Here is a 10,660-nt window from a genome sequence, read left to right as displayed (position 1 = left end):
CTAAAGTTCTGAATGCGGTGCGAAATGGTTTGTTTTATATTTTGACCAGAGAAGTAGGCAGTTTTACTGCACCTCGACGCAAACATTTTGGACTCCCCTCGGTTTGCCTGGCAAACGGCTAACCAGCAGATGTTGCAGCGATGAATGCAGGCAAGCGAACTGGTGCAGATATAACTATTTCTACCTGACCTAAAATGTCTGTGCATTTTTCTAAAAAACTCCCCCAAAGCTGTAAACCTAGGGGAAACACTGGATATCTTTGCTTTAATTCATGGGAATATCACAGTGAGAAAACATTAAAATGATTTAAAGGAGTTTTGTCATGGTATCAGCAGCAGCTCTACACCTGTAAATGTACCCTTGAAAAGGCGATTCAGACTTGCGTCTCCTCTGCCTTTGCTTTTGTCAAAGCGTCTTGATTTTGAATGGTTGGTAAGGGAGAAGTGACATGGACGAGCGTGCTGCTGTTCCAAAAGTTTACCTGTTTTAAACTAAAAGCGCTGTGGGCACAGTGACCAAAAAAAAAAAACACGAGGGCGTTTTAGCGCTCAGGGTGCTGGCCGCTGAACTACACTGGTTTTGTATACGCTGCCAGCTCAAAAAGCACTGTCTGTGGACACAGGCCTTTACTCAATTTTTTTGGAAAAAGGTTATTGAGTGAAAAAAAGTGGAGTGCGCAAATCAGTGCTTAGAAATTTGAAAATGAGGTCATGTCGAATGCTTTATTGATCCCAAACTGGGAAATTGTGGCGTTACAGCAGCAGGTTGTCCAAACACACAATATGAGCAAAAACATAATATTGGCACATTTAAACACAATATAATATTAAATACAAAGTAAATAAGCACTAAAAATATCAAAACTGAGAATGGGAATATATACAACCAGGATTTAATTTAGCATTACTGGTCTTAAATATGATAGATTAAATGTAAATTTGCAAAAACAGAGTTGTAAATGGACAGTATTGACATAGGGAGCTGTCCAGAGCTGTGCAATCAGTGATACATAAGTTAAAGTGCATAAGTGTAGACATATTATCAGCAGAAACTATTCAATATAACGGCGAGTAGACAGACAAATGAAGTGAACTTGTGTGCAGGGATAATTTGTAAATTTAACATGTGCAGAACAGATTACAGTATGGAGAGACAGATATCATCATGATGACAGTTCTCTGCTCGCAAGAGGTGAGCTGTTGTACAGAGTTATGGCCTTCGGTAAGAAAGATTTCCTGTGTCTGTCCTTGTGACAGCAGAGTTGGATCAGTCTGTTGGAGAAGCTGCTCTGCTGTTTGTCCAGTAGGGTGTGCAGAGGGTGATCAGGATTATCCATAATGGATAACAGTTTGTTCAGAGTCCTCCTCTCTGTCACCACTACAAAAGAGTCCAGCTTGCAGCCTATCACAGAGCAGGCCTTCTTAATTAGTTTGTCCAGTCTCTTAGGGCGCGGTCACACTGGTCATCTGTACCATGCTGTACTCAAGCACGATTGCATGCACGCTTTATGTTTATTATGAAGCGTGCTCAGTTTACAAACAGGCGGACGAGAGAGAGAGAGAGAGAGAGGGAGAGAGAAAAATAGACGCGCAGTCGAGTCCGCGGTCGCACATCGGAGAACAACACAGAGAACATGACAGCTACCTTGTGTCTTATATTGTGTCATTTTAGTCAGATACAACCATGAAACTCTGGATTTCTCCATAATGAAGGCTGTCAGTGTTGTTTACCCGCGTGCTTGTGCTCGTGCATGAAGTGTACCGTGTACCGTGCCAAAGCCAAGGAAGTGTACCGTGCCTGAGCACGATAAGGAACGGTCACACTGGCCAAACGAACTGGACTTTAGCATTGAAGCGTGCTTGGGCACTGGTATGGATGGCCAGTGAGACCGCGCCCTTAGTCTCACCAGCTCCAATGCTGCTCCCCCAGCAGACCACAGCAGAGAACAGTGCACTGGCCACAACAGACTGATCGAAGATCTCCAACATCTTGCTGCACACGTTGAAGGATCTCAGCTTCCTCAGAAAGTAGAGTCGGCTCATTCCCTTCTTGTACACAGCCTGAGTGTTGGCCTTCCAGTTCAGTTTGTCGTCTATCTTGACACCCAGGTACTTGTACTCCTCCACCACACACACATCCTCTCCCAGGATGCACAGCGGTGGTGGCTCTGTCCTCTTCCTTCTGAAGTCGATCACCATCTCCCTGGTCTTATCCACGTTCAGAATCAGGTGATTTCTTCCTGTCCACTCCACAAAGTTATCCACCAGCTCTCTGTACTCCCCCTCTTGCCCATCACTTATACATCCAACCACCGCAGAGTCATCAGAAAACTTCTGCAAGTGGCATGACCTGGAGTTGTACTTAAAGTCAGAGGTGTACAAGGTGAAAAGGAAAGGAGACAGCACAGTCCCCTTTGGAGCTCCTGCACTACTCTCCACCATTCCAGACTGAACACTGCCAAGTCGGACAAACTGTGGTCTGTCTGTCAGGTAGTCAGTAATCCAGGAGATGATGGACGAGTCGACACCTATCAACTGCAGCTTCTCTTCCAGCAGTTGTGGCTGGATGGTGTTGAATGCACTGGAGAAATCAAAAAAGGTGATTCTCACAGTGCAGCCGTTTCCCTCCAGATGTGAGTGAGCACGCTGCAGCAGGTATATGATGGCATCGTCCACTCCCAGGTGTGGCTGGTAGGCAAATTGTAGAGAGTCAAGGAATGGTTTCACCTGCGGCCTGAGGTGGGTCAAGACGAGCCTCTCCAACACTTTCATCACATGAGAAGTGAGAGCCACTGGTCGATAGTACTTAAGATCAGATGGTGTCGTCTTCTTTATCATGTAATGCTTTTTATGACGTGTGCTGCTGCCTTCTTGGCCAGGTCACTCTTGTGAAAGAGATCCTGATCTCAGTGGGTTATTTATCTGGTTAAATAAAAAAAAATAAAAATTTGGGACCGGGACCAAGCAGGACGTTTTCCACAGCACCGGAATCCTCTCCTTGCTCAGACTCAGGTTGAAGAGGTGTTGCAGAATCTCAGAATCTCAGCTTGCTGGCGCAGGTCGTCAGAACCCTTGGGCTAATGCCGTCCGGGCCTGGAGCCTTGCTAAGGTGTAGTTTCTCCAGCTGTCTCTTAACCTGGCCAGTTGTTAGAGTCAGGGGGGACGGAGCAATTCACCTCAGGGGGGGAAGTGCATTCCTGTGGTGCGGGGCCAGAGTCCAAAGAGTTCACCATGGGGGGTTGGGGGGAGGGAGAAAATACAAAGGGAGGCTGGGGGGTGTGACGGACAGGGGTGTTGTTTGAGGTGAGAGAGGCTGTGAACTAAACCCGTTGAAGAACAGGTTTAGCTCATTCGCCCTCTCCAGGCTGCCAGAATGTTGCCTTTCTCTCCCCTTGAAAAGCTTATCTCCCCTTGAAAAGCTGATCAGCTTTAATCAAACAACACAGGACTTTTGTATCACAGAAGAAGTGAAAAAGCACAGGCTTCAGTTTAAAACACTTGAGCCCTTTCTTGGATGATGGATTCTATCTTTTCTGTAATTGGATCCTATGTGGACTTTGATGTCAAAAGTCTGCTTCTCTTCATTGCAGTTTTCATCCTCACAACAGATTTTATCAAAAACCGCCAGCCTGCCACCTTTCCTCCAGGACCATGGGCTTTTCCGATCGTGGGCAACATGTTCTCTGTAGACCACAACAGAACACATCAGAGTATGATGCAGGTAATTCAAGAAATGTTTAACAAAAATAATACCATTCAAAATTTGGCAGGTCAACTCATAGGACTCATTCTGTCTTCTGTTGTATTGACAATGTTTTTTTTTCCTTCTGTTCTGAAAATCCACTCACAGTTAGCAGGGAAATATGGAGATGTATACAGCCTGCGTATGGGCAAGGTGCCGATTGTGGTCTTAAATGGATTTAAGGTTTTTAAGGAAGCTCTTGTAAATCACGGACACAGCCTGGTGGACCGCCCAGTGATGCCTTTGACGAATGAACTAAACTATGGACTGGGTGAGAGGATGCAAAGCTTTTCTATTCACATTTTTGGTCTCACTTTTATTGTAACTCCGGTGATTCTTGGTTCTTATGCCACAAGTAGACTTTAAAAAAATATATATTTATTTAACATGCTGCAAACATCTCATAATGTTCCATATTACTGCAGATACATTTGAACTACTTTTGATGTATTTCCCATCAGGTATTATATCCAGCAATGGGAACTTATGGAAGCAGCAGCGGCGTTTTGCACTTTCAACCCTCAGAAATTTTGGACTTGGTAAAAGGGCGCTAGAACCTGTCATCTTGGAGGAATTTACCTATTGTTCAAAAGACCTTCATAGCTATAAAGGTAAATGAAATATAAGGTGATAGATTTAAAACAAGAACCCCTCATGTGTACCAAATTAGCATCTCACTTTCTCTTTATCTATGAAGGTGTGCCATTTAATCCGCGCCCCATCATCAACAACGTTGTCTCAAACATCATCTGCTCCCTGGTTTTCGGACATCGCTTTGAGTACACTGATGAGAACTTCAGGAAACTGATTAGCTTCTTTGAAAAATCTCTTCAGATACAAATGTCACTCTGGGCATGGGTATGGCATTTTTATTTTTTATTTTTTACCTAATCTTGATGTGTGCACCATGGTTGTGATATATATCTCTCAGAATGAAATACTTTTCTAAAATGCATGATTTACAAATGGGATTTTTAATGAGTATTGGTTGTTACAAACAGAAAATCTTGTAATGAAATGTCACCTCAAAATGTTATTTCATTCTGCTCTACTCTGCAGTTTTACAACTCATTCCCTCTGCTGATGAGATATTTACCAGGACCACACATCACATTACGGCACATCTTCAATGACATAAAGGACTTCATAAGAGAAGAACTTAAACAGCACAAACAAAACTGGGACCCCTCAGACCAAAGAGACTACATCGACTGCTACTTGAATGAGATACAGATGGTGATGGGCACAATATGCACAATACTAGTTGTATTTCTTACACTGAAACCGAACAGCATCCATTTGCGCCATGTTCTGTCCACACCATGCATCTAGAGCTGATCACGTCCTCCCTAGTCAATGCTAGTGTTCCAACCGCATACGCTGTGGCCCTTCTTATGTGCATTCCAGAAGTGCTGACACTCTGCTCCACCAGAAAAACAAGTCTATTTTCAACTGAGGCCCTTTCAGAACGTGTAAAGCTGAACAGAGCAGATCCACCCAGACTGAAAGTCGGACATGGGAACTCATAGAGCATTTGGTCAATTTCAAAATAAAACACCATGTACGGATTTCTGATCATATATACCGTCACTATATCAACATTACGTAAAAGCGTTTTGCCAAGAGCTCAAAGAGTGTTACAGCTTCCTTCCAAAAGTACCAGGCAGTGAATATACAGCATTTTGAAGACACTGAAAATGACTATTTTCAGTTGCCCACAGTAGAAATGCAGACAGAGAAAGCCATATTAACACAAACGACGGGTACAGGCTGAGCACTGTTAATTCAGTAAGGTAAACCGGTGACACCCAACTTAAACAAGCTGCTGAGAAGTGTGACCAGTGCAGGTCACCGATCTGTGGATTGATACAGTACATGTACACGTGCCATCTGAAAGAGCATGACCACGCGGCTGACAAAACGCGGTACACACGAATGCTGTGAGGTCTTGACTTTGCTTTTTATGAAGATGCTGTGTCATTTTCCTGTGAACCTGTGCACTGTAGCTAAGCCAACGCACAGACAGCAGCTTTTCCTTGAGGAGTGAAGGAAAAGAATGAGAAATCTGTGCCTTTGAGTAGCTCACTTACCTTAAAAAAACAATTCATAATGTAGATGGCTCAGTTGACGAGTTTCAATTAATGTCACATGTTAATGATAAGTACTCTAATCACACCAAAGTAAGCCATGGAGTTCCACAAGGTTAAGTCCTTGGACCAATTCTCTTAACCTTATGCATCCTCTGGGTAACATTTTAAGGGAACAACCCAAGTATACATGCATCAATGAAGCCTGATGACACCAATAAGTTATGTAAACTACAAGCAAGCCTTAAGGACAAAAACATTTATCATTTGTAAGCATTACTTTAAATGAAATAGCCTAGATAGAACACAACCCATTTTAAGCTCACAAAGCAAACTTTTTAAACTAATTTCAAAGTACAGCCATTACTGATGTATGTGGAAATTACATTTGTTCTGGATTATTTTGTTTAATTCTTTGACATGTATTTGGATATATTCTCAGAGTGAGGCCCAGACTGACAACACTTTTGAAGAGGAAAATCTTGTCATGTGTGTCTTGGATCTGTTTGTTGCTGGCTCTGAAACCACTACCAGCACCCTACTCTGGGCTTTTCTCTACATGGCAAAGTGTCCTGAGATCCAGGGTAAGAGCACTGACCAGTTTTAATTCACTAATGGGGATATGTGGGAAACTAAAACACATTTTCTTTAGTGGTATGTAGGTAGGTAAATACTGTAGGTAGGCTGTGTTTGGAATCACATATTCACTACTACCTACTCCCTATTGAGTTCTTAGTAGAGGACTTTAGTTGATTTGTGGGCAGTGCCATTTTGTGGTGGCTGCCATATTTGCTGTGCAACTCAGCTTTGGCTGCTGAGGATACCTGCATATCTTCTGGCTTGTCTGTAGTGAGCTAATTGTTGAGCCAATTTCAGTGATATCTTCTTTTAAACTGAGTGTATTTTTCTTACAATATAACTAGATATAAAATGATATAACATAATTGACAAAATAAAGAACAATTTGTTTGTTTATGGTCTCATAACTGGCATCATCATCAGGAAAAAATATAATTACTTGGAAAATCATTTACTCTTTTTAAAACACCCAAATACTATTTATTCTGTTTCCTCTATTCCAATTATTTTGATAAGGAGATGAATTTCCTTTGCACAGCAATGCATGACAGTATATATTGTTTTGTCAGCTACTTTTCACAATGCATTGATGGATACAAGGAGTCCACTATAAAGGGTATAGTAATTTTCACTTTTAATGCAGACAGCATACCAATTCCCTGTATAGTGTAATTTAATACTGTTCCTAAGCAAGTCTTTGCTACACATTGAAAAATTAAACTACACGTTCTTTGTTTGAAATCAACAAGACCGCAAATCTATTTACCGTACTCACTAATGTAGTAGTTATAAATTGTGCCTCATCTCTTTGCAAGTTTTGTATACTCTTGGAGCCTGTTGAAGAATTATCTTTCTACTCCACGCTGTTTCCCTTCCCCCCCAGCAAAGGTCCAGTCTGAGATACATGAAGTAGTTGGAAAGTCCAGAGAACCATCAACAGCAGATCGTGTAAACCTGCCTTATACTGATGCTGTCCTCCACGAGATCATGAGAATGAGCAACGTAGTACCTCTAAGCCTGCCTCATATCACAAACCATGATATACAGTTGGAAGGATACACAATTCCAAAGGTCAGTTTTTATAAATGCACTTTTTATGATTCATAAACCTCCAGCATTTATTAATTCAAATTATTCTATAAAATGTAATTATTCTTCTCACTAGGGAATCACAGTCATTCCCAATCTGACTTCGGTGCTATACGACAAGAATGAGTGGGAGACCCCCTTTACCTTCAACCCAAGACACTTTCTGAATGAGGAGGGGAAGTTTGTGAAGCCAGCTGCTTTCATTCCTTTCTCTGCAGGTGAGAAGCAACCGATCACTTCTTGACTTAACTTCTTTCACAATAAGTAAAGGTGCCAATTGTCAGTCCCAGCATTCATTGGGACCCTTGGGTGGTCCTCACATATTTTTTTACAAAAACGCCTAAATCTCTTGGCCAAGAAGGAAATGAAAAGAAATGGGTCAGGGATAACAACTCATGTGTCTTCTATTAACATGAAGGAGGTGAGGGTTTATGACTAGTTCTGCAGCCAGTCAGTAGGGGACGCTCCAAATGTCTTGGCTTCACATTTAGGGAGCTGTCATGTCATCAATCTTTTTATACAGTCTATGTACAGTCACCTTTGTTGAACTTATTCCTCTTCTAGCTATCCATTCTCTTTTTTTAAATACATGATTCAGGTGTTAAAATAGTCAATTTTTTTTCTCCATGTTCTTAAGTCATTAACTGGGAGAGAAAACAGCTGAATTAAATTTTTTTTTACTTCATTGCATGGCTCTTGTTCAATTTCTGTTAAAAACGATAACGGTTTGTCTAATTCTGTTTTCCTGCCTCAGGTAAGCGGCTGTGTCCAGGGGAAGGCCTGGCCAGGATGGAACTTTTCCTCTTCTTTACCTCCTTCATGCAGCACTTCACCTTCTCTATGCCTGCTGGGGTCAAACCCGCAATGGACTCACAGTTTGGCATAGTTCTGTCACCCCATCAGTATGAAATCTGTGCAACCTCAAGTTAAGAGAAGCACTAATTGACAAAAAAAGTCCAAAAAGTAATTGGCATAATGTTTTTTTTTTTTGTCCTTAAGATTGCGTGACTGCTTTATGGTACAGAATATTTCTATTTAATTCTTTGCTTTCATTATTAATTCCACGGCATGATGTTTAGTAATGATATCTCTTAAGGCTTTAAAAGTATCCCTATTAGCAAACAATCATTGAAACTAAGTTGATTTTCTGTCTGAATCATCATTTTGGTTGACTTTGAAATCTCAACGCAAAATAAACATTGAATAAATATTAAAAGTAATGTTTATGACAGTGATGTTGAAACAATGTGGATCTATAGTTGTTATGACTATGATTGATTTAGCATTGCGACACAGAGGTTGAAAAGACATTTATTTATATTTAAGCAGGACTGATTTATTGATTTATAGATAAGCGGGAGATGAAGACTTACAGTTGATAAGTCGTTGATTTATTGTTAAGGGAGAGACCATCCTGTGGAAAACCTTTGCACTCCACATCTCTTCATATCAGGGAAGCATAGAATCGTTAAATAATCTAAAAGAATATATACTTATGAATGTTTTTTAGTTTATTCACACTGTCTAACATTACACACCGTCATATATACGTTGATATTGTGAAAGTGGTCGTTATTATTGGTCATTTAGACTGTTGTTTAACTGTTAGGCTAGCATCTTTTCATTTGTCTTTGTTAAATCTTTACTTTTACTGTACAGCTTCATAAACACCTACGCTAAGTTAATATAGTCTATTACTACTACTATTTAGTCTTTACATGCTCCCTCTTGGTTCCATCATACAGAAACACAATATCTCCTATCACTCCTATGCCGATGACACACAGCTTTATATTTCATTTTCTCCAGATAACCATAGTCCCATAAACGAAATGGCCGAATGCATTGAAGAAATTAGCTGCTGGCTGTCACAAAAGTTTCTATAGCTTCACAAGGATAAAACGGAAATTCTGATTGTAGGCCCATAAAGACAAAGGCAAGAACTCATATCCATTTCATCATCTTTTCCTCTTCAGTACAGTGATCATGTCAAAAACCTAGGTGTCATTATTGATTCGAATCTAAACTTTCAGAAGCACATTACAGCTATTACAAAGACAGCCTTCTATCATCTCAAGAACATATCCAAGAACATATCCAAACATATCCAAAATGCTGCAGCCAGAGTGCTAACCGGGACAAAGAAAATAGAACACATCACACCGATCCTAAAAAACATTCTTCATTGGCTTCCAGTTCACTACAGAATCGAATTCAAAACATTACTTCTGGTTTACAAAACATTACATGGAGTGGCACCTCAGTATCTTTCAGACCTATTCATTGACTACAGCCCAATAAGATCCCTCAGATCAGCAGATATAGGTCTGCTGAACTTACCAAAGGTCAAGACTAAATCTGGTGGAGGTGCATTTAGTCAACATGGTCAATTTTATGGAATAAACTACCCGCTGACCTGAGGTCTGTCTTTTAAGAGTGGTCTTAAAACATTGCTTTTCTCTCGTGCCTTTGGTTACTAGTTTGTCTTAGTGTGTGTGTGTGTGTGTGTGTGTGTGTGTGTGTGTGTGTGCATATGGTTGGTGCATGGTCCCTGTGAGCACTTTATGTGCTGTATGGGATGGTGCATGCTCCTTTTACAAACTTCTTTTGGTGTTAAGTGAGCTCTTGAATCCACTTGTTCATTTATTATTATTATTTTATTTGTTTTTTTTGTTTTTCTTTATTATTTTAAATGAGTTTGTATTGTGTTTGTTCATTTTTTTTCTTCTTCTGTACAGTACATTGAGTTTACGTTTGTATGAAATGTGCTTTACAAATAAAATTGAATTGAATTGTTAGCTGCTGTAAGGATTTTATAATACGGTATATTTAGTTGGTATGAATTATATAGCAACTACATATTTACAGTAATGTGTCAGACTGAAAGATATGTGAAGTTAGCTTTCTAATGTTTCTGCGTTAGATGACTGTTATGATAAGGCATTAGGAGGATTCACTTCAGTGTCTTTAGCGGTAGGCGTGGTTAGTAGGAGGAGAAGCAGGGTCAGTACTGACGACACACCTGAGGTGGCTCTGTTTTTAATTTAGAGCTATTGCTATATCTGATAACATTTATCCTGGCTGTAGATAAAGCAGGATATGTTATAAGTATTACGGTAAGAATTGTTTGCTGTGGTTGAAAAACAGTTGAAAAACCATTGAAC

At 40.5% G+C, this 10,660-nt stretch overlaps 1 protein-coding gene across 1 annotated transcript; it reads left to right on the top strand.

Annotated features, from left to right (window-relative positions):
• Positions 1-3,280: 3,280 nt before the first annotated feature.
• LOC132960466 (cytochrome P450 2J2-like) lies at positions 3,281-8,634 on the top strand. Its single transcript, XM_061033215.1, has 9 exons — positions 3,281-3,720; positions 3,850-4,012; positions 4,203-4,352; positions 4,439-4,599; positions 4,801-4,977; positions 6,271-6,412; positions 7,291-7,478; positions 7,573-7,714; positions 8,251-8,634. The coding sequence occupies exons 1-9, from the start codon at positions 3,514-3,516 to the stop codon at positions 8,424-8,426; spliced, it is 1,506 nt and encodes a 501-aa protein (XP_060889198.1). The 5' UTR covers positions 3,281-3,513; the 3' UTR covers positions 8,427-8,634.
• The last annotated feature ends 2,026 nt before the right edge of the window (positions 8,635-10,660 follow it).

This window comes from Labrus mixtus, chromosome 3 (genome assembly GCF_963584025.1).
Source record: "Labrus mixtus chromosome 3, fLabMix1.1, whole genome shotgun sequence".
In the NCBI taxonomy this organism is placed as follows: Eukaryota; Metazoa; Chordata; class Actinopteri; order Labriformes; family Labridae; genus Labrus; species Labrus mixtus.
The sequence above is the reverse complement of the archived record's forward strand: the minus strand, read 5'-3'. Positions and strand labels throughout refer to the sequence as shown.

Bases quoted from the DNA above. Each gene is read 5' to 3' on its own strand.
- LOC132960466 (XM_061033215.1), top strand. From the start codon at position 3,514: ATGATGGATTCTATCTTTTCTGTAATTGGATCCTATGTGGACTTTGAT. The intron at 6,413-7,290 runs GTAAGAGCACTG...CTTCCCCCCCAG, and splicing joins AAAGTGTCCTGAGATCCAGG to CAAAGGTCCAGTCTGAGATA. The intron at 7,479-7,572 runs GTCAGTTTTTAT...TCTTCTCACTAG, and splicing joins AAGGATACACAATTCCAAAG to GGAATCACAGTCATTCCCAA.